This window comes from Marmota flaviventris, chromosome 19 (assembly GCF_047511675.1).
Source record: "Marmota flaviventris isolate mMarFla1 chromosome 19, mMarFla1.hap1, whole genome shotgun sequence".
In the NCBI taxonomy this organism is placed as follows: Eukaryota; Metazoa; Chordata; class Mammalia; order Rodentia; family Sciuridae; genus Marmota; species Marmota flaviventris.
This window is the reverse complement of record NC_092516.1, coordinates 821,775-848,344: the sequence shown is the minus strand read 5'-3', so window position 1 is coordinate 848,344 and position 26,570 is coordinate 821,775. Positions and strand designations below refer to the sequence as shown.

Genomic DNA, 26,570 nt, shown 5'->3' with positions numbered 1-26,570 from the left:
TAACGGAGGACAACAGGGCCCCAAGGAAGTCATCCTCCCGGGAGAGTGGGGCACCAGGGCAGGGGCTCAGTGACAGGAGAGGCCCTTCCCCTGACTCCGCCCTTTTCCCCAGGTTGAGGAGTTCCTCTGAAGAGGCCCCGGGGACCCTGCCTGCTGTCCGCGACCTGAAGAAGCTGGAGTTTGCGTAAGTGCCGGGGCAGGGCCGTCCGAGGGAGCCCGGTTCCCTCCTCAGCAGGACCACGCCTGCCCGCTCGTCCCCCACCTGGGACACCAGTTTCCGCAGCGGGTGCGCCTGGTCGGGGCAGGTGCTGGAGAGCCTCACCCTCGAAGCTGACCGGCCCATTTGCCGGAGAACGAGGTCGTTCCCACTCGCCGCCCCGCAGGCTGTTGAACACGGCCGGAGAGGCCAAGGTGGCCGTCCCCAGTGGGCTGGAGGCCCAGGGCACTTGTGCAGGAGGGATATCCGGAGCCAAGTGCACAATGCCTCCACGCCGGAGCTGGCCGACTCCTGTGGCAAGGGACGGCCCGGGGTGCACAGCCCAGCCACCAGCCACCGCGTCTAAGCCCCTGGGTCCGTCCCATCCCCGGCTGGTTCCCAGCCCTGCTGCGTATGGGAACCACTGGGGGTCTCGTACGTGTGGACGGTCAGACTCCTCCACCCAGGGACTGTCCCTCCAGTTCCAAGGACTCCGGGGAGCAGGGTGTGTGTTCGCGTGCGCAGGGTGTTAGGGACTGCACCCGAGAGCGCTCTGCCGGACCACAGAGCTTCGTCCATAGCTCTTGTCATTTCTTTACCTTGTGACAGGGTCTCCTCTCACTAAGTTGCTCTGTCTGACCTTGAACTCGAGACCCTCCTGCCTCAGCACCAGAGTTCCAGGGTCCCCAGGCCTGGCTCCCAGGAGCCCTAGCTCTGTAGCTGGGGTCAGTGACCTCCCAGCTTGCTTGGGACCGGCCTGGTTGTAGCATAGCGAGTTTCGTGTCCTGGGAAACCCCTTGGTCTCAGGCACACTGGGCCGGGTGACCACCCTGTGTGCACCATTCTGGGCAGTGCTGCCAGGTGACGGTGGGCTCCAGGACACTGCAGCGGGGCAGCCCACCAGCTCGTGGGCCCTGAGGAGCTGTGCTGGCTCCTTGTCCAGGTGCGTCTGCAGGAAGGAGCCTTTCGATCTTCAGGGCCCCCTCCATTACCCCACGTGACGCCTCCCGGGCATTACCACATCTCCCCGTTTGACAGACGAGGACACTGAGGCCCAGCGAGGTCCAGGGACTTCCCCACGGTCCCTCCACTGGTCACCAGGGAGCTCTGGGCTCCTCCTTTACCGCTGCCCCGCACACCCCAGGAAAGCAGGTGCCTTGGGAGCAGAAGACGGGTGCCACATTCGTGCAGGGTAAACACTGGGCTGAAAAGAGGAAACGGCTGAGGACAGGCACCGGCGGCCCTTTCTGGCGTCAGATTATTTTCAGCTTAAAAACCCCCTAGTTCAAGGTCGGAACTGCGCTCTGGGGAACAGCAGCCCTGGGGTGGAACAGCCTAGAGCCAGTGGACAGCCACCTGGAGGGTGCAGCCTCAGAGAGGCTCTGGGGAAGGAAGGACGGAAGGGAGGGAGGGAGGGAGGGAGGGACTATTTTGGGCATCTGCTCTGGTTTCCACTGTACCCATCGGGTCAGGTGGCTTGAACCCTGCAAGGACAGCCCTTGTGGTCAGGGTCTTTCCTGGACTCAGCCCCCAGTATCCTGTTTACCATCATTTCATCTCCTGCCCTCCCTTTATACGTGGGGGCACTGGGGTTGAACCCAGGAGGGCACTGAGCAACACCCCAGCCCTTTTTATTTTGAGACAGGGTCTCACTAAGTTGCTGAGGCTGGCCTCGAACTCAGTCCTCCTGCCTCGGCCTCCCGAGCCTCTGGGATGGCAGGTGTGTGCCCTGTGCCAGGCTAAAGGCAGAGGCTCCTATGGCACATGGAGTGAACACGGGTGAGGGTCTCCTTGACCTTTAGACAGCCTCTTGAGAGCCTTGCTGAGTGTTCAAGGAGGCAGAGGCTGAACAGTGCAGGCATTCACCACGCGCCTGGCACAGGCTGCGCACGGACCTTGGAGCCACGCTCCGGTCCGTCCTGTGGCCTTTTCCTGAGGCTCCACATTCCCAGAGTTTGGGACTTTACAGACTGAGAACATTCCAGAATGAATTACTCTCTCTTAATTTTCACCAACTCCATTCATTCAAACAAAATAACAACTGGTGGCACCATGATTTTATCAAATACCATTAAAATAATAATATTTTAATATAAAAAAGCTCAAAAGATGTAATTTCAGAATAAAAGACTGCTCTTCCTATTGAATACATTTAGCCAGATTTTAAAAACAAAACAGCCCTTCATTGTCCTTATTTTTTATTCCCTTGATGTCTGGTCTAAATGTCAATCCAGACTGTGTGACCTTGTGTGAGTTACTTGGCCTCTCTGTGCCTCAATTTCCCCATCTATAAAGTGGGACAAAGAAGAGCACTTAGCTCAGAGTCATGAAGCCAATGAAAGGACCCAGCGTGTGCCTAGCATATAATCAGTGCTCAAAAATGGCCCTCCTTTTTTTTTGTTGTTATTTCAAATGGAAAGACAAGTAAGCCCTTTTGTCACTGGAGGTCCTGGGCTGGCGTTTGGGGGCCATGTCGCTGGGCTAGAGCGGAAGGAGGGTGGGCATGTGTGGCTGTCAGCAGGCGTGAGGGCTGGGAGCCAGAGCCCAGCTGGCCTCCTGTGGGGGCTCTGTGACCGCTGCCCCTGGGGCCAGGCAGGGCTGGGGATGCAGGACGGGGCAGGGGACTGTGCCGGCTTGGGTGCCCCTCGGCCCCACCCTGAGGCTGGACAGGAGGCGCGGCTGGTGGGGTCTGACCTTGCTCCTTGCCTCCTAGGTTGGGCCCCAGCTGGGGTCCCCAGGCTTTCCCCAGACTGGCCAAGATTCTCCCCGCCTTTTCGTCCCTTCAGCATCTGGAGTGAGTAAAGACCCGGGGCCCCTACCTGGGTCCTGGCAGCCCTGCCCCTGCCCCAGGCGCGTGCAGAGAAAGAGCCTTCTCCCTGCCTGCCCACCTCCCTGCCTGCTCTCCTGGGCATGGCTAGTGTGATGACCGGGTGACTCCACTGCAGAGAAGGGCAACAGAGGAGAATCTGAATTGAAAAAATCCTCCTGGGACCTTTGAAAGTCCTCATTTGCTGCTCAGAGCAATGGCTTCCCGGAGGTGGGAGGGCTGATCCCTCCTCGCAATGAAATTCCCAGAGGTTAAGGGGGTGCCCAGGCTCCCCGGCTCCAAAGAAGCCAACCAGGGATTCTGCTTGCCAGGAGTTAGACCTCGTCCCCTGGCCCAGATCCCCTGGCCCACGTCCTGAAGTCCACTCTCAGCCCAGAAGGGGGCCATTGGCCCTCGGTGCCCCCAGGCTGGGGGATGGGAGGGGAGGTACCGGGCGGGAGGAGGCCAGCTGCTCTCCAGACTGGCCGACGGTCCCTTCTGATTCCACGCAGCCTGGACTCGCTGAGCGAGAACAAGATCGGGGACGAGGGGGTCTCGCAGCTCTCAGCCACCTTCCCTCAGCTGAAGGCCCTGGAGACACTCAAGTGAGTGGCCCCCAAAGCCCTGAGGGCTTTCCATTCATTCATCCATCCATCCATTCAGTCAGCAGGCCTCTGGCAACAAAGTATCCAGTCACTCACTCACTCATTCACACACTTGCTCATTCATTCATTCAATCATTCACTGCTGGCTCATTCAGTCATCCAACCCTTCATTCATGCATTCCCTCACTCATTCATTCATTGGCTGGCTCATTCATTCATTCACTGATTCAATCATTCAATCACTCACTCACGCACTTAATTCTTTCTCAATTTACTCACCCACTCATCAATCACTTAACCTAATCAATAACTATTTAAGGGACACTTTTACTACTACAGGCACCTCATAGACTGAAGATCCAGCTTTAAAAACGACAGTAAATCCCCCAACCTCAGGGATCGGAAATCTAGTGAGGAGACAAACATGTAAACAAACCTTCAATTATAAAGTACACAGTAAGGAAAGCAAACAAGGCAGAAAATCATCTTGACAGAAAATTATCTTGAGAGGGTGAAGTAGGAGTGATAGGCTTTCATTTCAACATTGTTGTTGAAACACTGAAATTTTTCTTCACGGTACTAGGGACTGAACCCAGGGTGCTCTGACACTGAGCTACATCCCCAGCCTTTTAAATTTTCTACTTTGAGAGAGGGTCTTGTTAAGTTGCTGGGGCTGGTCTTGAACTTGTGCCCCTCCTGCCTCAGCTTCCCTAGTAGCTGGGAAGTATAATTTAACTGTCCTGGGCTTTGGGAAGTTGGAGACAGATAAGGTGCAGGAGGACCAACAGGCTCTTTTCGCTGAACCTAGGGGGTATGAGCACCTGTTCACATTCCACCAAGGTTGGGATGGCCGAAGGATTTCCCAGAATTCACTGAGTGATGTCCTTGACTGAGGACCCCTGGAGCCTTCTCCTACAGTAGTTTGCGTGTCGTGGGTGAGACTGCAAGCCAGATCTTGCCCACTGTCCTCCCTCCCCTCCCTAAGTCCTTACTGAGCACTTAGTATGTGCTGGGTACTGCTACAGGGATAGGAGCCCTCTCTTTGTGGAGCCCAGCTCCTGCCTGGAGAGGCAACCAATAAAACGCAGACACGTATTAACAACACGTATCTCCTCCCAAGGAGGAGCAGGTGGGGGGCCCACTGTCTCCCACCCACCTCACCCTCACCCCACGCTGCCTCACTGTGCCTTGTGCGGCTACAGGCCGCCCTGTGAGGGAGAGTTCCCGGCTCGGCCTGGTGGAGCCAGGGAACGTGGATGGAGGCTGAGGGAAGGGGGCGGACAGGTCTGGTCCTGAGCCTCTGCCTCGTCCCTTGTCCCCCTGCAGCCTGTCCCAGAACAGCATCACCGACGTGGGGGCCTGCAAGCTGGCCGAGGCCCTGCCCTCACTTGCTGCGACCCTCCTTAGGCTCAGGTGAGTGGGCCCTGGTGCCGAGCTGGCGGGCTGGGGGGTGACAGGGGACCCTGGAGCAATGGCTCTGGGCCATGACGCTGCTGCCCCAAGTTTGCACGACACCAGGCGGGCAGCCAGCCGGACCAGCTGAACAGGACTCCCTAGGGACGCGCATCACTGTGGCCCTGAACAGGAGGGTCAGCAGGACCCCGGGGGAGAATGGGGGAGGCCTTTCCTCTGTGCGAAGCGCCTGACGCAAAGCCTGCAAGCGGGGGTGGGGGGGTGGGGGTGGGGGGTGGTGGCGCCTTCCCGACTGGAAGGCAGGACTGGGCTTTTCTGGAGTCCAGGGGTGGTGGCTCTGGAGGGAATTTGCCGGTCACTCTGTGGCCAGTCAGTGCTTACACTGCCCCCTCCTGGTGGGACTCGGCACAGCACCTCATGCTGCTCGCTGTGGTGTGGTACCAGACCCAGGGCCAGAGCTTGGGCAGAGCCACAGTCCTTCAGCTTGGCACAGCCAGCTCTCCTAGCTCTCCAGCCTGGGGGAACCTCCCTCCCCTTCTCCAGGCCTCCTCACTGACATCCAGAGTCACACTCCAGGGCAGACGGTCTCTGGTCCACTCCTAGAGGTGCACCCAGCAAGGAGCACAGGGGGCCGCTGAACGGGTTGTGTACTGCACAACCCAGAGTCCATGTGCCAGAGTGGTGCCAGGCATCCAGTGTTCTCCAACGTGAACCGAGGGCCAGAACAGTGCTAGGAACTAGACATTGGGTTTTTCAGGGCCAGAAGGGCCTCCTGTGGTGGCCATCGTAAATAAGGGACAGGTGGCAGACGTGGTAGGAAAGGCCACCAGAGTCCTCACCGTGCAGAGGCGGCCAGGAGGCTGGACGCAGGCATTCCTGTTTCTGCGATGTGAGTGGAGGGGCAGGAGGGGTGGACGTCATGTTTTGTGGACTCTGAGATGCCACCCCTCCTGACACCGCTAAGCGCAAACTGCTGCGACACACCCTGTGCTCCATGGGGCCGGAGGCCTGTCCCGACCCCAAGGTATCCAGACAGACGTGGCCTCTCGGCAGCAGAGACACGCAGCAGGGTCCCTCTACCTGCGTGGGAAGGAGGGGCCTCCTGGGTTCCCAAACCTGCCCAGAAAGAGCCGCCAAGTCCCCGCAACTCTCCGCGTGGACCTATGAGGCGAGGATTGGCTGGAATTCAGCCTGCATCTGCCCCGCGCCGTCACACGCAGCCCGTCACACGCAGCCCGTCACACGCAGCCCGTCACACGCAGCCCGTCACACGCAGCCCGTCACACGCAGCCCCGCAGGGCGGCTCCGAGCCTGAGCCACGGAGAAGGCACCCCTGAAACCAGAACCAGCGCGGCTCTGGCCTGGGGGAAGGATGCACAGGAAAGAGCGCACAGCGTCCCTCTGTGCCAGCGGCACCCACCACGTCACCTACGCTGCTAGGAATGGTGGCCGGGAAGGGACCACAGAAACCCAGGCTGGCCCAGTGACGTGGTCTTTCTCTGGCTATGCCAGCCCTGGCCACAGCTCTCTGTAACCCCGGTGAGCCTCACGGCACCTGTGGGACAGTCAGAGTGAACAGCCGGGCCCTCCTCATCTGCCCTTCCCCACGGTTGCTCGGGTGTGCACTCTGCAGACGAGTCGGGGGAGTGAAGAAAGGCAGCACGGGCAGGTGGGATCTGAGCCCGGGAGTTCCCAGTCTCTCTGCCGGGGAGCCACTTCCCCTCGTGTGACCAGAGAAGAGCCTCAAAACCCTGGGCCTCAGTTTGCTCCTCCGTAAATGGGACAGTGGTTCGAGTTGAGCGCCATCCCGCTGGCCCTGGCCCTCGGCACCTGAAGCCCTCCCCACCCCTCTCTCTGGCAGCTTGTATAATAACTGCATCTGCGACCTGGGAGCAGAGAGCCTGGCCCGCGCGCTTCCGGAGATGGCGTCCCTGCGGGTGCTGGAGTGAGTGGGCGTCTGGGCAGAGGTGGCTGGCTCTGGCCTCAGGAGTCTCCCTCCGGCATCACAGGAAGGGCTGGGTGTGGAGGGGGCCTGGGTCTGGAGCGGCGTGGCCCCAGGGGTCAGGGGTCAGTACAGGTTTCTCTCCGCAGCGTCCAGTACAACAAGTTCACAGCCGCGGGCGCCCAGCAGCTGGCCTCCAGCCTGAGAAAGTGCCCTCACGTGGAGACACTGGCGTGAGTCTGGGTGGCCCTGAAGGTGGAATCTGTCCTCTCGGGGGTGGGGCGGGGTGTGACCAGAGCTCCGAGACTGCTCCCTGGCCGTGGTCTCTTCACCTGTAAAGGGGGAGGATGGCGATGTTGGAAGTTTCAGTGAGTTGAGGTGAATAAAGCTTTCAGGAGTAGTTGGCACACAACGGCATTCGAAAATGCTTCCCCAGGACGAACCGTAGGGACTGCCTCCGATCAGCCCTCCTGGGCCGTGCGCCTGGCGACTCCGTGCTGTCCCAACTTGTTTTCCTTGAAGCCAAATGACGTCGAATGTCCAGTACTGGTGCCGGCTGCTCTTCAGAGCACTTTGATTTCCGTACCCGCGTCTTCCAAGACGGGTCGGGTGGCGCCTATAAGACCCACTTTACAGATGAGGAGAGTAAGGCGCAGAGAGTGACCCACCTTTTGGGTCACACAGCAGGTCACCAGCAGAACCACACTGGTCTGCACCCAGCCAGCGGGGGACTCGTCCAGCTTCAGGGCTGGCCAGGAGGAGGGATCTGGGGGCAGCTGGCCCGGGAGCCCAGACTCATCCTGTCTGTCCCCACCGGCAGGACGCATCAACGAGGGATGCGAACCTAGGTGGGGAGGAGTGAAGGGACGAGAGACAGGGGGATGACAGCCAGACAGGAGTTCTGATCAAGCTGCAAACTTTTGGTGGTCACACAGGGCATATATATGCTGGGGATGGGGAAGCTCCCTGAGCAGCAGTTGCTGGATGTGGGTGGTAAAACTGCCAGCTGCGGGGTGTCTGATGATCCTGATGACCGCAGGCTGTTCCAGGGAGATAGGTAGCTGCAGGATGTCTCCCAGGGGGCTGTTTCTTGTAAAAGTCAGGCTATTCTTTGAAGGAGAATTTCCTTCTAGCCCCTGACACCTGTCCTCTAGCCTGGCCACTGAGCCCCATCTCTCCCTGCAGAATGTGGACTCCCACAATCCCCTTTGGTGTCCAGGAGCATCTGCAGCAGCTGGACTCCCGGATCAGCCTGAGATGACGCTGGCTGGGCTCTGGACAAGGTAACCGGGGTGGGCTCAGTGTCCCTGTGAAGGTGGATCTAAATGAAGGGCCGGGGTCGGGTGGGGGACTACTCCTGGATCCATGCGTCACCAGCCGCCCTGCAGGTGTCCTCCAGGCCTGGGGACTTGGGCCACGGTAAGGCTCAGACTCTGGGGAGGGTCAGGCTGAGCTGCCACCCACACCCGCAGCCTTGGCCTTGGGAGCCCTTCCCTGGGGACTTCCAGGGCTTTCTGCTGATGGGTGGGCCTGTCGCGCCCCAGAGCCCCTGGGCTTGTCATAGGAACTCGCTCTAGAAGTTCCTGCTGCTCGATATGAGGACAACGGTCCCCTGACCCCTGTGCTCCCTCCCTGGGCCCCACCTGCCCCGGCTGTGCTGCAGTCACTCCAGCCCTCCCCCGTTGTTCCTGGGGTCCCTCCTGCCCCGTGGGGACACCCTCCTGAACCTTCTGGCTACCCCCCCCCCACAGCACAGACTCTGAGGACGCTGACGCGCTGGACCCTGACCTGGGTTCCGTGGACCCAGCTCGTTTCCGGGCACCCCATGAGCCTCGGCATCCTGGCCCCCCGCCCCTGCCGGCTCAGGATCGGCCCGTCCGGCTGGTGAATGGACTCATCTTGGCGGGCAGGCCCGGGCCCCACCCCAGGCTCCCCAGGGCCCAGGCCCACGCCAGCCTGTTCAGCTGCTCTGAGCCCTGGTGGACAGGTGGGCGCCACGGCAGCAGGCCTGAGCCGTACCCTGTGCACCACTGGGCAGTCAGGGCCAGGCCAGAGCCCAGGCCTGAGGCAGCCTCCCTGGGGCCCGCCTAGTGTCCCTGCTGCTCTCCAACAGGGCACCGATGGGCCGACTCGCCACTGTGAAGACACCAGCCTGCCAGTCCCCCAGCCTGAGCAGGCCCTGCGGCAGCTGCTCCCGTCTGTGGTGCTCGCTGCCGCACTGACTTTTGGCCAAGGCCAAAGCTAGGCCCGGCCAGAACACTGGACCTCAGCCGGGACCCAGCAAACGATACACTAAGGGGGAGGGAGCCGCCTGGAGCCCCTGCCCCTGCCCTCACCCTGTGTCGCCCTTTCCACTACGTGATAAAGTCCCACGTGGGTCGTCGGCTGGCCCAGGGTTTGGGCTTACACCACGATTTCCATTTGGGGTATCTACCGTCTGGTCACCCCCAGCCACGGCGGCTTCAGTTAGCACTCACACCGTTGTTCAGGAAGGACTCGGCAGGGACAGCTCACCTGTCAGCTGGGGCAGCTTGAAGACTGGGCTGGGGTGACCTGAGGGTCCCTTCACCTCTCCATGGGGCTAGTCTGGGCTTCCTCATAGCTGGTGGCTGGACGGAAGGGTGGTAGCCCAGAGAGAGAGAAGAGGCAGAGACAGAGGACAGGGAAGGGGAGCAGAGAGTGTCCCAGGACAGCGGTGTTCAGAGCACTGCTCTGCCTCCTCATGTCGGCCACCGGCAGCGGGACACTGCTCTCCTGCCCACCACAGCACCCGCCAGCGTCCACCCCGCCGGCGTCCTGCCTTGTCTGAAGGGCCTGTCTTCATGGGTTCCTGAGATTCAGGGAAACTCATTTTCCTGGGTTGGGCAAGGTTGCGGCGTCCATCTGCTCCACAGAAGGGAGCTCCTCTGCCCCCGCCCCACCCCGCCTGCGCCTGCGCTCTCCCTGGGAGCTGTGTCCCAGCCAAGCTGGGTCCCCACCTTGGCTGCAGCAAGCCCAGAAGGGCCCCCAGCTCGCTCTCTACTTGGAGAGCCGCCAGTGGGCCTGCTGCTCCTCACTCTGGCGTGGCCTGCTCCGCGGGGACAATCTGCTTTCTCCTGGTGACAGTGGAAGCTGATGCTCAGCTGCAGCAGGCCAGCCCCAGGCCCACAGGGTCAGCCTGGTTCCCAAATGCTGCTCCTCTTCCCAGCCAGTGGGGGTGGGGCCAGCAGGGGCCGAGGGACACGGCAAGCCCTGGGTAAACCTCGGTGACTCTGATTACTGTGTGCCAAGTGCCAGGCTAAGCCCTTCCTACCTAAGGGACGGAGGCACAGCCCTCAGAAGCACGCACCTCAGAGCCTGGCCTTGATGCCCGGCTCACCTCTTATGCAAGGGACTTCTCTGTGCCTCGGTCTCCTGGTTTGTGAGATGGGCAGAATCACAGTACCTCTCCACAGGGTCATGGGACAATCCAGTGGTGAAGACATTAAGAAAGAGCCCAGCGCACAGCTCCCTGGGGCAGCTGCGTCTCATTCCCGCCTCGTCCTTGAGGACTCAAAGCCACCGGGAAGGCCCCATGACCCCTCCAATCCCATCACTATTTTACCTTTTCTGCACTGATTTCTGTTGTCGGCTCTGGTCCTAGGGGTGACTCCAGAAGGGAGGGACCCTCGCTTTGTCCGCTACTGTAACTCTGCACCCAGCAGGGTGCCTGTGAAATGGAGACTCCTTCCCAGCACAACTTTGCTTGACTCACTCTACACTGTACACTGAGCGGGCAGGGGTGAGTGAGGGCTCAAGCTTCACGCCCTGGTGAGTCTCACACTTGAGCCAAATTGTGCATCTCTCAGGACAGGGCTGCAGGTGTGATTGGGTGGTCTGTGCAACGCACAAAATCGCTGGACTAGTGGTAATGGGGACTGCACACTCATCAGGGCTCCGCTTACCAACCCCGGCGTCCTGGTGTGGGCTGCAGCAGCCCAGGGAGGATGTTTTATGGTTGATGTGAAGTCATCATGAGAGGTAAATATGTTAGCCAGGCGTGGTGGCGCACACCTGTAATCCCAGTGGCTCAGGAGGCTGAGGCGGGAAGACTGCAAGTTCAAAGCCAGCCTCAGTAACTTAGTGAGGCCCTAAGCAACTTAGCGAGCCCCTGTCTCAAAATAAAATGAAATAAAATAAAATGGGCTGGAGGTGTGGCTCAGTGGGTTCAATCCTGGGTACCTAAGTAGATATTAAATAAATAATAAGGGCTGGGGATGTAGCTCCATGATATCGGTGCCCCTGGGTACTAACCAAGTGTGTGTGGGGAGGTATGTGACTCCCTGTGTCAGATGTGGAGTGACGCTGCCATCATCACAATCCTCTGAAGGAAGGAGTTGAGATGTCAACTCGCCCCTCAACTTCTCTGGGGATCTCTCTGGGGGTACGGGTGCAGTGTGCTGGAGATAACTCCTGAGCCCCATTAGCAGTGGGAGGTGGTGCTTTGGTGTGACAGCGTGGCTGCACGTGCCTCGGACCTTCTCGGCCCTCCCTCTCCCAGGCCTCTCTCCCTCGGGTGCTCACCGCCTCCTGGCCTCAGCCATCTTCTTCCGACACCTCGGCACCTCCTTCCCTGAATTGCACGAGGACCAGGGGGCTGCAGCTGCGTCCTCTCGGCTTGCTCTCCCTCCCGCAGCCTCCTCACCTGCAGAGTGGGGTTCACTACTGTGCCTTGCCTAACCTGGCACGTGTGAAAGTCCTTCCAAAGTCACCACGTGCCCTGCAAACGGGAGAGAATCACTGCCGCTCTTCCAGGAAGCTGAAGCTGACCCAACTCTGCTGTTCACGTGGAACACCATGCTCACGGCTGGAGCTCCCAGCCAGCACCCGACCCTCCTGCCCTTTGTGAACCCCCGGTTCTGCATGAGGACCCCTTTCCCAAATCTCCAAGAACAAAACCCAGACAGGCCCCCAAGGAAATGAACTGCATACATTTTTAATGGAAATAAGTGCGCCTCCTAAGTATTGCTTTTACAGGTATATCGAAATCAAGTATTCACACCACCCACATTTTCAAAAATATATTTCTGGCCAGAGTGGCAACGAGGCCCTGCTGCAGCACAAGGCCTCGGTTCTGCCAACTCAAGAAAACAAGCCACTTGAAACCAGTCGTCAAACCTGCCCTCATCCCAGGTTCCTGGGCTGCTGCTTCTGGGCCACTCCCTAAACGGTCTGCATCCAAGACCAGCCTCGGGCTAAACCCAGCCGGCTGAAGGAGCCCGGAGGTGCCCTCTCCGGGGTGCAGCGGGGAAGCAGGTGCCACGGGCGTGGGCGCGGGGCGGCAGACTCTGGCTGCGTCCCGTAAACATCCATCCCAAGGCCAGGTCCTCTGCTGCGGCTCAGGTCTTCGGGGAGCCCCCCGGGCTTGGCCCTCCTCGGTCTCCTTCTGCTCGCTTGGGGCGGGTCACGCAGCTCTTGGCTGGCACGAAGCCTTCGAGGGGATCAGACCTGAGGAGGAGAAGGGGCTTTGCCAGCGAGGAGGCGCTGCCCTGCCACTGGCCAACCTGCCAGGCCTCCAGGGCTGGGCTGGGCAGGGCAGGGACGCCACCTCCCCCCTCCCATTCGGGGAATCACCAGAAACCCGTGACTCGGGCTGGGGTCATTTTACAGTAATCTTTATTACAAACTCTTGATGAGTTCACATAATCCCTGAGAACGCAGGCGAGGGAGGGGGAGCAGTGCTGCGGGGTTGGTCGCTGCTGCGGGCAGGAGCAGGGCTGGGGCAGGCGGGGCTTGGCAGTCCTCCCACCTTGCAGGAAAGTGGGGCGCGCCCTCCAGGAAGGCTCTTTGCCACAGCCAGGGCACTCGGTGGAGGCCCAGGTTGGCTCTTCCTCCCAGGACGTGGCAGGCCCTCTCTTTCCTTCCCCCCTCTGTGCCAGCTGGGTGCCAGCATCTCTGCAGCACCTGGGGTTCCCAGGCCCCCCCCCCCCTTTGAGCTCCCACAAGCCCTGCCCTGGTTCTCGGCCTCTTCCTGCAGACATCCTCAAGAATCAATTCCAACTCTTAGGTTGCACCTGCAATGTGTGTCCTTCAGCAGGGCACTACTGGCATGGGGCCAGGGCATTTTTTTAGGGTCCTGGGGATGGAACCCAGGGTGCTTTCTCACTGAGCTATGATCCCAGTCCTTTTTATTTTGTAACAGGGTTTCGCCAAGTTGCTGAGTCAGGCCCCACACTCGTCCTCCTCCTGCCTCAGCCAGGTGTGTTGCACTGTGCCCAGGGGCCAGGACAAGTCTTGCATGTGAGGGGACCGTTTCTGGGCATGGCTGGCTTGCTAGCATCTCTTGTCTGTGACCACTGAATGCCAACAGCACTTCCAGTTATTGTGATGGCTAAAAATGTCCCTACCCCATTTCCAAGGGTCACCTAGAGGGACAGAACCGCTTCCACTGAGAACTAAGCATCATTTTATAGGCTGAACCCCTGAGGCCCACGGACGCACAGCGACCGGCCGAGAGTTGGACAGCGCAAGAGGCGGGGCTGGCACTGCACAGTGACGACCCTGGGGAGCAAGCGAGCATTTCGTGAGCTCTTCCCGGGCGGGCCTGTGGCGCCCCACATCCTTCCTGGCACTCACCCTCCCAGCACCCTGGCCTGGTGGCTGCCAGCCCAGCGCCCGCCGTCTGAGCTGCTTGGCCCTAGGCTGCCACAGCTAGCGTCTCCCACAGCTGCCCTCCCCTGGGGAGGACCTGCAAGGCGCAGGATCAACACCCCGGCTCCCTCACCAGAGGCTGGCCAACTCTGAGGCGCATTCTGCATTCACTCTGGTTCCTGAGTAAGACCAAGCTAGGACACAGGGTGACCTACTCAATGACATTGCTTCCTGGTCTCCTTCCCTTTCCTGGCTCACTTCCCACCTGGGATCATCTCCCAGATAAATAACCTGCACTTGAATCCCTGTCGTCTCAGTCTGCGCCTGGGAGAGCTTGCCAAGATGGCGCGTTACCCGGCCGTTCCATTCCAGCCGCTGTCCACCTCCTGGGTGAGGGACTATGCCATTTGGTAGGTGGAGAAACTAAGGTTCAGCAAGGGTAAGACACTTGCTGAAAGACGGCTCAGAAGTGTTGGAGCCTGGTTCTGACTCCCTGACCTTGTCCCACTTGAACCGGTATTTTTAATTTTGGGTGGTGCTGGCAAATGCCCCACCTCTGAGCTACACCCCAAACCCCCACTTGAGACTTTAAGCACTCCATAATGGCAGACATCCTGCGGGCCAGGCCCGGGTCAGAAGCTGGAGGCGAGCACTGTGATGAGCACAGGTGGCCCTGCTCTGTGACAGGCAAACTCTATGTAGTGACTGACAGCAGCCCAGGCAGCAGGCGAGACCACAGGAAGGAGCCGAGGGACACATGAGGCCAGCTCGGGGATAAGCTGCACATGAAGGGCACCCAGGGGGAGGCGGGGCTGGGGAGCTGAGGCACCGCAGGTCAGGAGCCACCTGTGGGTGGGAACAGGGCAGGTGGGGATGAGGAGGAGGCAGGGGCCAAATTGGCCAAGATTCACGAACCCTCTGCTGAGAACACGGGCTGCCGCTGCTCAGCAGCCTTCCCTGGCTCCGGCTGACCCGGGCAGGCCCTTCACCCTCGGGCCCCATCCGGTGTCAGGAGCTCCGTCTCTAGAAAGGTGTCAGGGGTTCCTCTCCGCCTTGCCAGAGGCCACCTGCTCCACCTCTCCTCCGGGGAACCTGTGGGTCTCCTGGCAGGGGCGGGGTGGAGCAGCGGTGGTGTGGAACCCACGGGACCAGTACCTGCCGCAGTTATGACTTGGATTCACCCTCCTGGAGGCCCACTGTGGTCAGTCCTGAGGCCCAGGTGGTCCCAGAGTCCATCTCAGGCGTGTGGACCAGGTGCTGGACACACAGCACCACGGTGAGGCCTCACCCCTTGCCTTGTGACTGCGAATAGCATCCTGGCAGAGCCCCCGACAGCTGCTAGTCAGGCAGGGGCTCCCGGCACACGTCACAGGAGCTCACCTCCAGCGTGTGCAGGCCCTGCCCAGCCTGCGGCTGGGACTCCCGATGCCCTTCCTTCTCACTGTATCCACCGGCCGGTCGCCTGTTATAACGAGGCCAGGTCTCCATGTCTTGTAGTGTCATAAAGTTCTTCTGTTTTCAAAATACTTATTTCACTCTACAAAGAGCTGACTTAGAACCACCAGGTAATAATAGTGCAGGCAGCAGCGCGGAGGACATGACAGTGTCACGGGAGGCCTGGGAGACCCTGACCCCAGTTGGTTCCCCTCCACAGCTGAGAATAAAGGGGCCTGATGAGGGCAGCGATGTGCCTAACGTCACACAGAGTTGAGGAGTGACGTGATCCGTGGTCCTAGGTTTCAGTGCATGTGGCTGGAGATGTCCCGGGAACAGTCTGACTTTCCTGTCACCTGCTTTGGCTGTGGTAGATCAACCCCCTAGTTACTCTGGCTTGCAAGTGCAGCCTTGGCAACCCCCAGTGACAACCACCGTGGAGGCTGGCACTCTCGCCTTTCCCTGGCCGAGGGCAGCTGCTCTGATCCTCTTAGCTCACTTCCTCCTCAAGACACCCTCGGAGGTGAGGCCACATGGGCCCGTCACCTGCATTTTGGATGGGGCTCAGAGGTGAAGAAAGGTGTGCAACACCACATGGCTTGCAAGGGACAGTGCTGGGGTTTGAAACTCCCATGTGTTGGACATGGTGGAATGCGCCTGTAACTCCAGCAACTCAGGAGGTTGACACAGGAGGATTGCAAGTTCAAGGCCAGCCTCAGCAATTTAGAGAGACCCTATCTCAACAGTGACACCTGCCTACAATCTCAGTGGCTGGGGAGGCTGAGGCAGGAGGATCATGAGAGTTCAGAACCTGCCTCAGCAACTTAGTGAGGCCCTAAGTAACCCAGCAAGACCCTGCCTCTAAACAAATATTAAAAAAGGGCTGGGTGTGTCTCAGTGGATAAGCACCCCTGGGCTCAATGTGGTACCAAAAAAGATTAAACAAATAAAAAGGGAAGGGTGCAATTCAGTGATAGAGCACCCCTGGGTTCAGTCCCCAGTACCAAAAAAAAAAAAAAAAAAAAGAAAGAAACTTAGAAACTTCCGGTCTGATCCCAAACTCCTCCTGTCAGCACTTGAGGTCCGGCCGGTGGCAGCTGAAGAGCAGCCTGGAGCTGCAGCTGTGGGGCCCAGGCAGTTCTCCACCCCTGGCGACTGCACTTCAGCTCACTGTGCACAGCGGAGCAGACCTCTTGTGTCTGTGGCCACACGGGTCGTGCAATCACACGTCTCTTTCCACCCTCTCTCTCGTATCCCCCGCCCTCCTCTCGCTCCCTCGTCCCGTCCCCAGTTCCTCCATTCTTCCCTTTAACTCCAGAACTAGTCTGCTGGGTCAAGGCCCCCCGATTCTCTGATCCTACTGGAGTACTGAGTGACTGGCCACCAGAGGGGATCTCCTGGACACTACGATCTGGGAGATGGCAAGGCTGGATGATCTAAACCAGAGGAAAGCGAATAGAGGGGAAGGACAGAGATTATGAGATAAAGGCTACCCTCTTGATAGAATGCAGAGAGAAAATGCCTGTTAGAGCAGACGGACGAGTCACGGGTGCTGGCTTTTGGTTTGTTTCTGAAACGGCAACCTTCCATTACATCATTGCAGGCCGTTTCCCAGGGCTGGACCGAGGGAGCGGCTCGTGGCTCTTCTCTGTCAGGATGACACTGGGAACTGGATCTGTCTGAAGGACTCCTACATGAGGTCCTGGCCTATGTTAGGAAATGATTCTTGTGTCTTATGGGTGCTGGGGGGCGATGCTCTGAACATGTTGGTGGGGGTTCTTCTGGGCAGTTCTCTTGCCCACCAGCTGCTCCTCTGGAATAGGCTTGTCTGGGCCACTTCTGGCTCTCTCTTCCTGTGTGACCGTAGGCAAGTCACCCAATCTCTCTGGTCCATTCCCTCATCTAGAAACGGGGTCAATGCCCATGTCATCAAGCACACACAAGGCACCAGCCCCTTCCTGGGTTCATCCCCAGCAGTGGCAGGGAGCCCGCTCAGTGCTAGGAGACCTTGACTTCTAGGACTACCACTGCACACGTACTGGATGACCAAACCTAATGGCTGAAGGCATCACCCAGACATGACCTGCCATGTCTCTGCTCATGCGTGTAAGGTTACCATGTCTCTGCTGCTGTGCAGCCATCTGGGGCCTCCATCCTGGGAGTAGGTAGTGCAGCAAGAGGGCCTTCGCCTCATGTCACTGCCAAGGACATGGTTGGGACCCGGCCACCTCCCTGGCAGCTGCAAGGGCCCGGAAAAGGAGGACTGTCTGTCTCTGCAAGGGTCCATGTCCCTGGGGGAAGCCAGTGTCATGGATAAATCAGGGCCATTTCTCAAGCTTGGGTTCTGATGTCCACGCTTGCTGTCAAGTTCATCGGCCCAGGTCTACAAAGTGCCTCCAGGCGGTGCCTGCCCAAGACTTGGGAGCCTTCCTGAGTCCTGTCAATCCAAGAAGCACCTGGACATTACAGCACAGGTTGAGTGTCCCTCTCCCAAGTGCCTGGACTAGAGTGTTTCATATTTCAGATCCCGGTATATTTTCATGAACAAAATGAGTTATCTTGGGGATGGAATCAAAGTAATTCCTTCATGTTTCACATATGCCTGTCACATAGTCTGAAGGTAATCTTACAGGCTATTTTTAGTGCACCTGCATTTTGACTGCACACAGGTCAGGGGAGGAATAATCTACTTGTAGCAACATGCAGCAGCTCAAAAAGTTTTGGATTTCAGAGCATTTCAGGTTTTCAGATCAGGGATGCTCAACCTGAATTTTAAATCAATGTAGTTTCTGGGGGGATTCTGGGGATTGAACCCAGGGGTGCTTTATACTTGATCAATGAGCTACATCCCAGCCCTTAAAGTTGCTGAGGCCGTCTTTGAACTTGATATCTTCAGCCTCTTGAGTTGCTGGGATTGATTACAGGAGTGCACCACTGTGCCCAGCAATGCACATCTTTTTTAAACTAACTTTTAACCCTTTAAAACCAAGGGGTTTTTAAACTCAAGTTTAAAACCCCTTTATGTCACTATGATAAAAAAACACTATCACCTGTCGTAAACAGAAGGCAATGCTAAAAATACAGTAAGGATTAAACAACTAATTCTGGCTCCAGGTCCTTGGCTGCCCCATTGGGTGTGGAGCTGGTCAAAAGGGGAAAGCACCAGTTCCCAGGAGGGTTGGGGCACCGCAGGCTCTGCTCTGTCACCTCTTGGCGCTGGATATCTGGGAGGCCCGACGCGGCCACCTCATAGCTGGGCATCTGGGGCGAGGCCTGAACCTCCCCAAGCCTCAGTTTCCCTTCCTGTGTAATGGAGCTAATGGGCCCTGCCCGGGCAGCTTCGGGGTGACTCAGGTGAAGCTATGGAGGGGTGGGAGGGGCGGTTATTTTTAACCACCCAGCCAAGCCCTCTGCCAGGAAGGAATCCCAGGAATGAAGCCCTCCCCAACAGGGAGTTCCCAGCCCTGCAAGGCCATGCTTGGGGCCTGGACAGCTGTGAAGAACTTGGGCACTTGGCACTCAGGGTACTGCTTTGTAGGCAGCCTGAACACACCTCCTCCATGCTGGCCACAAGCAAGGGTGCCCAAGGAAAGGGGAAGGCTTCCCGGGCTGGAGCCCCCTCTGGGCTGACGCATCAATGCTGAATGCATCCTTTATCGAGTGCCAATTAAACACAGGTCACCTGCCCACTGAACTGGCACAAGCCCTTAGGCATGTCCAACTATCATTCCCACTTCAGAGATCACTCGGCTTGGGGAGGTGTGCCCAACAGCAAAGGCCCTAAGCAACAATTTTAGGGGGGTGGCCTTAAGTACCAGGCACACACAGTGAGCAAGCACTCTCTCTGCACCGTGGCTGAGCCTCATCATCCCTTCGAGACAGTGCCAGCCGCATGCTGGCATCTCTGCTGCCTCATAGCTGCTCACCTTCAGTTCAACAAAGAGAACAGGCCACGGACCCGAGGCCTACGGCTGCCAGGGTATTTGGCCAGAAGTTAATGACTTTGGCACCTATTTTTTACCGACACCAAGTCATGATGGTTTTCTCTTTACGGTGAAATAGACATTTTTCAGAAATGAAGCCACATAGGCAGGAGGTGTGGATCCATGGTACAGTATTTGGACACTGAGTTCCACCCCCTGCACTACCAAAAAATAAAACAAAGACAGAAGTAGACTTTTTTTTTTACAAACATAGCACTAAAACTAGTGTAATTCATCTTAAATCATAAATTATAAAGGGAGAAACAGTGAATTGACAGTTGGGAGACTTGGCAAACACCACCTTAGCCAAGTGATCAAAATGAACATGACCAGCCAGAGGACAGCCAGCCAGTGCCACCAAAGGAGGCAGAGGGAGACATGCCCACTTCTGTACTCCGCCAAGAAGGCACCTAGGTCCCAGCAAACATCAGACAAACCCACAGGGAGGGAGGCAGCCAGCGTGCCAGATGGCGAATGAAAGACAGGAGACCGAGCTGTTCCAGACTGCAGAGGGCCGAGAGTGGAGCCAAGGTCACCTGGGATCACTGAGGTCCTGGACTCCAGCTCCACCTTTCATTGTTTAAGGGCCCTATTGGGACAAATGGTAAAATTTAAGTACCGCTGCTGAGCGGAGGCCAGGGATGGAGCCTAGTGAGAGAGCGCCCTGGGTTCAACCCTCAGTATCCCTGAAATATTTTGGGATACAGGAGCATGATATTCAAAACGCACTCCCAAAGGGTTCAGAGAAATAACTAGACGGATACACACACACCAGCACGGGAGGGCAGGCGTGCGTGGTATGCACCAGCCAAATGTTAACCGGAGCTTCTGGGTGAAGAGCGTGGGGAGTCTTTATGTTCTTCTTGCAACTTTGCTATAAGTGTGAAATTATTTTGAAATAAAGTTTTTAAAGAAAAAATCAGAAAAAAGGGATCAAGAGTACACACAGAGTGAGAGACCTGGCGGAATCCGAGTTTGTGTTTGCCCTCCTGGTCCCCGAGTGGCAGTGGCAGTGTCAGTGCGGGGCCAGCAGGGTGGCTCGCTTCCCCCTCTAGGCCTCAGCTCCTTGACTTGCAAGACGGGGATGAAGAGGTCTGTCCCTTCCTTGTGGTCACGGCTTCCCAAATGCAGACTATGCGTTCAGAAGTTCCAAGAACAATGGCAGAAAAATCAGAAATAAAAATGGGTGACAAGAGCTTTCCTTTTCATGGTTTAGCAAAACAGACTCGGGGCTGAGGGTGGAGCAGGCCTGGCTGAACTCTCCGCTCGTGAGGAGCCAGGCCCCTGGCATCTCGGTTGTTCTGAGATACAGTCTCCTCCTGTCCAAAGGGGTGGCCACAGCTCTTCTGGGTGAGCCTCCTGTCAGAACAGGGCTGGAGTTGGCCTTGCCGGGACTGTGCCTCCCTCCCTGCCGCCATGTCTGTCTTCCTGCCGGGTGACAGCTGAAGTCTCTGGCCTGGTTTCTCGGATCTGTCTGTGGGATTCTCCTTGACTTGAATCTGATAGTGCCTGGTCCCCATGGAAGGGGTGAACTTCTGAGTTGGGTAGTGACATGGCCAGCCAGGGTATTCTGCTGACAGCACAGGTCACACAAGGGCTGAGGGCTGGTGGATCAGGAAGGGGCAGTTGTGTGTCCCCCCCCTCTCCCCAGAGACACGGGAACCTGGGAAGCCCTGAGAAACTACAGACTCAAGGGTGGTTACCCTCCGCTCCAAATCCCAGCCGCAGCACGCCACGCAGACTCTGGCGGCAGCTTTCCCGAGTCCCCTCTTGCAGCACTCCCGTGTGCCCAAGGAGAACTGGCAGGCACCCACTACCTTCATTAGGAACCAGGACAAATCGATAGAGCTGAGTCGCCTCTGTACCTGAGCTGCTGGGACATGAGGAATCTTCTGGTCCCCAAGGCCAGCCGCAGCACTCTTTCTCCTGGGAAAGAGCGAGCTTCTGATAACCTGCTTATGCTGCTGGGCAGTGATCAACCTCTAGGGAAACTGCAAAGCCAGTCTCCAGAGCGCCAAGGGGCCCGGGTGGGAAGGCAGTGGTGGAGGTCTGTGTGGGTAGACCACTCCTGGACCTTCCCTGGGCTCAGGCAGCCGGTCCTCTTCTGCTCATCACGGGATGTAAATATCCAGTCATGCACATAAGTAAGGTTTAAAACCCCTTTAAATGCATCTACAAGGGCCCATAGGTACCTACTTCTAATTACAGCTTCCCATTAACAATAGCAGCAGTTAATGTACTGTTTACTACATACAGGCGGTCTAAGCACTTATCCCCACAATAAGGCAGCTTTTCATTATGCCTGTTTTATAGAAGAGGAAATGGGAACATGGCAGGGATAAATAGCATGCCCAATGTCACAGCGAGGACTGGGATTTGAACCCAGGGTGCTGGCTCTTAACCTTGGCCCTAATGCTGCCTCCCCAAATAGGTGCTCAGCACATTGATGAGAGCCTGAATTATGTGGTTACACAGGTAAGAGAAAGAGAGACACTTGGAGGGAGCAAATGTAGGTACCCCTTTCCACCTTGAGATCCACCCAGGCCCCTCTGCCTGGCAGGCCCATGCCCTTGGCGTTGCCTGGCTGGGCTGGTGCGGAACATGTGTCCACACGGGAACGAGTGAGACAGAAGAAGAGCTGACCCCTGCTGTTCCTCTGCTTATGCAAAGGGGCCCAGAGATAAGTTCAGTCATTTGACCTCCACAGCTTTCCCACAGGGCCTTCCCGTGGCTGGCTGCCCCTCCTGCGTCTGGGTTTCCCATGCTGAGGTCCAGGTCAGTTTGGGTTTGGGGATGGGAAGAGGGGAGTCCTGAGTGTGGCTTCCAACACAGGCCAAGGTGTTTCCCAGCCTCTCCCCCCACTCCTCCACCTCCCAGGGTCAGGCCCTGTTACTCCAAGAGCTTTGCAAGGGTGTCCCTGAGAGACGCTTCCTGCTGTTTCTGCTCAAACAGCATTTGCTGCAAAATATGTCAAAACATTTGGCCTTCAGTTTTCAGTCCAGAATATGCCAATGTTTTCATTTGGAAACGGAAGTGTTTCTATTGATGTGGTGAGAAGATAAAATAAGATGTTCCTCACCAAATTACACTATATGAAAGTCAAATTCTTGACTTGGGGATAGGGATTCATTTTGGGACCATGGGGGTCTAGCACACAGCCTGGCAGAAGAACAACAGAGTCAATGTTTGTTGAGTGGCCAAATGAATGAACATGTAAAGAGCTTAAAACCAGGAGTATACGGTTTTCGGTCCATATTCAGTAGATTTGGAACACTGGACCCCGGAGGCTCACCTGATTGTGTTCTCAGTCCCTACTTCCCTGAAGTCACTGACCTGCCTCATCTAAGCCTGCTACCTCTATCTAGACAACTGACAGCCCCCCAGCTGGCTTCCTGCTGGCACTACCCTTCAGCCCACTCTCCCCACAGCTGCCACAGTCATCTTTACAAACTACCCTGCCTAAAACCTTCCAATGGCTGTCCACTGCTCTTGGCTGTGGCGTCCCAGGTCTCGGAGGATGTGGTGTGGTCCCTGCTACTCATCCCTGACCTCTCTGAGGCTGCTCTCCAGCTGTGCTGGTCTTTCAGTTGCTGGATAAACCAACTCTTCCCATCTCAGTGTCCTAGTTTTTGCAGTTCCCTCTGTCTAGATTGCTCTTTCTGGATCTTTGAGTCTGGCTCCTTCTATTGATTTCTGGCTCGGCTTAAATGTATCATCTCTTCAGAGAGGACTTCTCTGACTCCCTAGCTAAAGCAGCCTGGCCCTAGTCTTAGGCCTCACCAGTCTACACAGAGGATCTACCAGATGCCAGGCTCTGGTGTAAGTGCTAAAGACACAGCAGTGAACACGACAGGGAAGCTCACAGCCTTCTTGCATGTCCTCAGAGCTCTGTAAAAAATATCATTATCTTGTCTGGATATTTGCTAGTCTTCCTCACCAAATGCCAGGCGTGCCAGGGCTGAGTCTGTCTTGCTCACTGCATTCACTCCCCAGGCACAGTACTGAACAAGTAAGCATTTGTTCAATAAAAAAACGGATGGAAGGCAGGCAGGCAGGCTGGGGAAATGCAGAGCAGCTGGCACACACCCCATCTGGCACTTGGCTCTTGCTAGGATCTCAATTAGCTCAACTAAAGTTTTCCTCAAAGAAACCTCACTCTGGACCCCGTAGATAAGCCCACTGCTCCCGGTACAGCTGCAGCAGGTCCTGCCCCACCCTCTACAACAATGTTTGCTTTCTCCCACGTGCCTATGTTGAGACCCTGTTCTCAATATGATGGTACTAGGACATGGGGCCTTTGGGAGGTGGGTTAGTCATGAGGGAAGTCCTGGGAGCAGGTTTAGTGCTGTTAACAAGAACTGTGAGGAATAAATATGTTAAGTTACCCAGCCCATGGTAGTCTGCTGGGCATCTGGAAGTGATAAGAAACCCTGACTATGGTCGTGTTGGCAAAGACAGGCAGCCCCAGAGAGAAGACTGCCTGCTTGGGGTGAGTGGCACCAGTGTCTGCTTTCTAAAAGAAGCCCCTGCCCAACATCTCAGCACCCCCGCTCACTGCCACTCGAACCCGTGCCCAGGAGAACTCCAGCATCATTCAGCCCCAGGACTCAGTCAACGAGTTCCTGTCTGCCCCATGAGGCAGCCCCTCCCCACGGACCCTGACAGCCTTCCTAGTACACGTGTGTTCTGTCTTTCTCTCCTTCCCTCCCCCTACTCCAGCTGCCTTGTTGGGTGATTTTGGTCGGTCTTAGTCCTCCCTGTACCTTCATTTCTCTACCTCTAACATGCAACATGGGCTGGGCTCAAAGCTCCCTGGCTAAGCCCAGGGGCAGGACTTTTAACACCTCAGTGCAACAATCCTGTGGTTCCTTAAGAGTCCCTTGAGGACCTGCGAACACTGCAGACAAAGCCAGCTCCAGCACCAACCCCCAGCCTGCCTGCTCTGTGAAGGCAGCCTGCAAAACTGGCAGCCCCTGCAGATTTCAGCTGCAGAGCTGACAAGCTGGGACACCCTGAAACCTGACTCCAAAACAGCAGCAAACCCAAGGCCAAAAGGAAGTACAGAGTCCTTTGCTGAAGGTTTCTTCTCACAGCCTTGGCCTGGGGGACCCTGCACTTAATCCCCACCCAGTCCCTCAAGGGGCCACAGTGGGAAGGTGGTCAGTGCCTTGGTCTCTACCCCTAGTCTATCCTCCCAGGACTAGTGAGAATCCCCCAAATGCCAAGGTCATCATCAAGACAGGCAGAGGCTGGGGGGAGGAGCGATAGCTCTGCTTCAGATGGACTGGGGTCCAAAGGCTCTTTCCACAGGCTCTGGGGGTAACTTCCATAGCTACCCAAAATGTAACTTAGGTTCTGGGTCCCCTCCCTCTTCAGCAGCTCTCCTTTTCCCCGGGGGAAGCTTTCTGGCCCCAATTGAGGGCCCAAGAGACGTCCAGCCATTCCTAACATCCAGCTAGATCTGAAGGAAGTGGACAGAGGAGTCAGAAGCCTGGGAATGCCTCCTCCCTGTCCCAACCCACCCTCACCCCGAGGGCACTTACAAGCCTCGGAGGGGCTCTTCCTGGGGTCCCATCCGGGTCCAGACAGCGCACCCAACCAGGAGCGAGGGCATGATCTGGGCGGCTGGTCCCGGCCGAGGGTTGCGGATCATGGAGGGGAGAGGGGAGGAGTAGTCCACCCTACTCCAAGTATCCATCGAAGACGTCGAGCTCCGAGTCGGTATCGTAGAGGCCGGAGCCGGGGTCAGAGAGCACGCCGAGGTCCACGAGCGCTTGGTCCAAGTCCTCGGGCAGGAAGACGAGGCCCACGTTGAGGACGATGTACTCCATGAGGAAGGCGTAGTACAGGATCAGCACGTTGACGAAGAACAGGCCCACGTAGAACATAGAGGGCAGCAGCGGCGGCTGCACGTAGGACACCAGGGGCCCCAGAGAGTCCAGGTGGGCTGCGACCCGCGCGCCGGGCATGCAGGGGGCGGCGAGGGCGGCGGCGGCCGGGCGATCCCCGCGACCTCAGCCGCTGCGGCGCCCGGGCGGCCGGCGAGGGGGCAGCTCAGCCATCCAGGGGCGCCCCGGGCTCGACCGAGGCGGCGCTGGACCCCAGGTGGCCTCCGGGAACGTGCGGCGGCCGGAGCGGACGCGCCTGGATCCCGGAATCGTGCCGGACGGGGCCACCGCACCCTCCAGAAGTGACCACCCGGCTCTCTGGACCCGCCGGGCGGCGAGGCAGGGCCCCCCGAAGTGGCCGGCGACCGCCCGGTTCCGTCGGTGCGCGGCGTTCGTGCTCACAGGCCCCCGAAGCGCCAGCGCGACCCCCACCGCGGCTCAGCGTCGAGGGCCTGTCCCGGCTGCCGACTCTCGCGCGCGCCGCAGCCGCTCCTCGAGCCCCCTCGGCGCCCCCGCAGGCCCACAGCCCATGGCTGCGGCCGCCGCGTCGCTCCCCCGGTCGCGCTCCGAGCACCACCCCCCGAGCGGCCCGGCGCTCATTGGCGCGCGGCCGCTTGACCGCGCTCATTGGCCCGCTCAGCGGCCGCGCTCATTGGCCCGAGCCGCCAGGGGGCGGGCACCTCTCCGCCCCGCCCCTCCGGGCGCTCGCCTCGGAGCGGCTTTCCTGCGTCCGGACTGTGCTCCACTTTCAAAGGAGCTTCGCTCTGCGGGTCCGGGGAGTAACACAGGGAGGGGGCTGAACACAGTTCAAACGTGGACGTGTCGCCAGACTGTAAAGGCTGGAATAAGTCGCGGATTCTCTCTGCACCTTGCTGGACTTGGGCGTGGTGCCTCGCCCCCTTGGGACTCAGTTTCCGCAGTTTAAAAGGAGGCGACGGTGGGGTGGGGGGATCACTTCCACAGATCTCGAACATTCCCACAATGCAAGGTTGTTGTTGTTGTTGTTGTTTTTTTTTTTTTTGGTGTGTGTGTGTTAGTTTTTGTTGTTGTTGTTTGTTTGTTTGTTTTCAATCAGTGCACCCTCACCTCTCCAAATTCTGCTGCAGGGAGATCTGCCCATGGCCAGGCCGGGATCTTCATTTTAGGATTTTAGGAACACCTGGGTGAAAGAGTCCCAAGGAGGTCAAACCTTCAGCCAGTACTTATTGTTTCCTTTTACTTTATAAACTGTGTTTAAAAACAATAGTAATGCACTCGCTAAACAAACGACTAGTGAGTACACAGAAAAGTGAGTCTCCCACCCATTTCCCTGCTCAGAGGCAACCGATTATAGCCATCCTGAGACTGATTTTGTCTAAAGCATCTTCCAAAGCAGTTCAATGAACCTTTAAATCTAAGCCACACCGAGCTGGGTGCTTTACATATATTGCTTAATTGAACTCAGACAAGTTGCCCCGTTTTACAGATGAGGAAGCCCAGGCCAAGAGAAATGGAGAGACCCTGAAGCTGCTGGCCCTGGGTGTGTTTGTTTCGAGGCCAGAGCATGCTCTTTTTACTCCATGACTTTCTTTCACTCCCTCTACATAAAATTCCAGACGAACTACTGGCCCTGCACTGTTCTCCATCCCTCCAGTTCCAGGAGACAAAACAAACCATCCATTCATACACTGCTAATATTTATTGAACACCTACTG

The 26,570-nt window shown here is 57.6% G+C and overlaps 2 protein-coding genes across 10 annotated transcripts in view; one reads left to right on the top strand and one right to left on the bottom strand.

Moving 5' to 3' along the window:
* Ciita (class II major histocompatibility complex transactivator) overlaps window positions 1–11,131 on the top strand; it is a 40,436-nt gene extending 29,305 nt beyond the window's left edge. For 8 of the 9 annotated variants that reach the window (XM_071605286.1, XM_071605288.1, XM_071605290.1 and 5 more), the window contains 8 exons: window positions 113–184; window positions 2,910–2,990; window positions 3,515–3,607; window positions 4,934–5,020; window positions 6,882–6,965; window positions 7,112–7,195; window positions 8,148–8,245; window positions 8,714–11,131. In XM_071605286.1, the coding sequence (XP_071461387.1) occupies window positions 113–184; window positions 2,910–2,990; window positions 3,515–3,607; window positions 4,934–5,020; window positions 6,882–6,965; window positions 7,112–7,195; window positions 8,148–8,223 (577 nt within the window). In that variant the 3' untranslated portion in view covers window positions 8,224–8,245; window positions 8,714–11,131. Of the gene's footprint in view, window positions 1–112; window positions 185–805; window positions 1,058–2,909; window positions 2,991–3,514; window positions 3,608–4,933; window positions 5,021–6,881; window positions 6,966–7,111; window positions 7,196–8,147; window positions 8,246–8,713 lie in introns of those variants that run through there. The other variant, XM_071605292.1, reaches the window with a different exon arrangement.
* A 769-nt stretch (window positions 11,132–11,900) lies between these two features.
* On the bottom strand, window positions 11,901–25,428 carry Dexi (Dexi homolog). Its single transcript, XM_027940574.3, has 2 exons — window positions 24,532–25,428; window positions 11,901–12,428 (listed from the first exon to the last, which is right to left on the bottom strand). The coding sequence occupies exon 1, from the start codon at window positions 24,955–24,957 to the stop codon at window positions 24,670–24,672; it is 288 nt and encodes a 95-aa protein (XP_027796375.1). The 5' UTR covers window positions 24,958–25,428; the 3' UTR covers window positions 11,901–12,428; window positions 24,532–24,669.
* Between the last annotated feature and the right edge of the window lie 1,142 nt (window positions 25,429–26,570).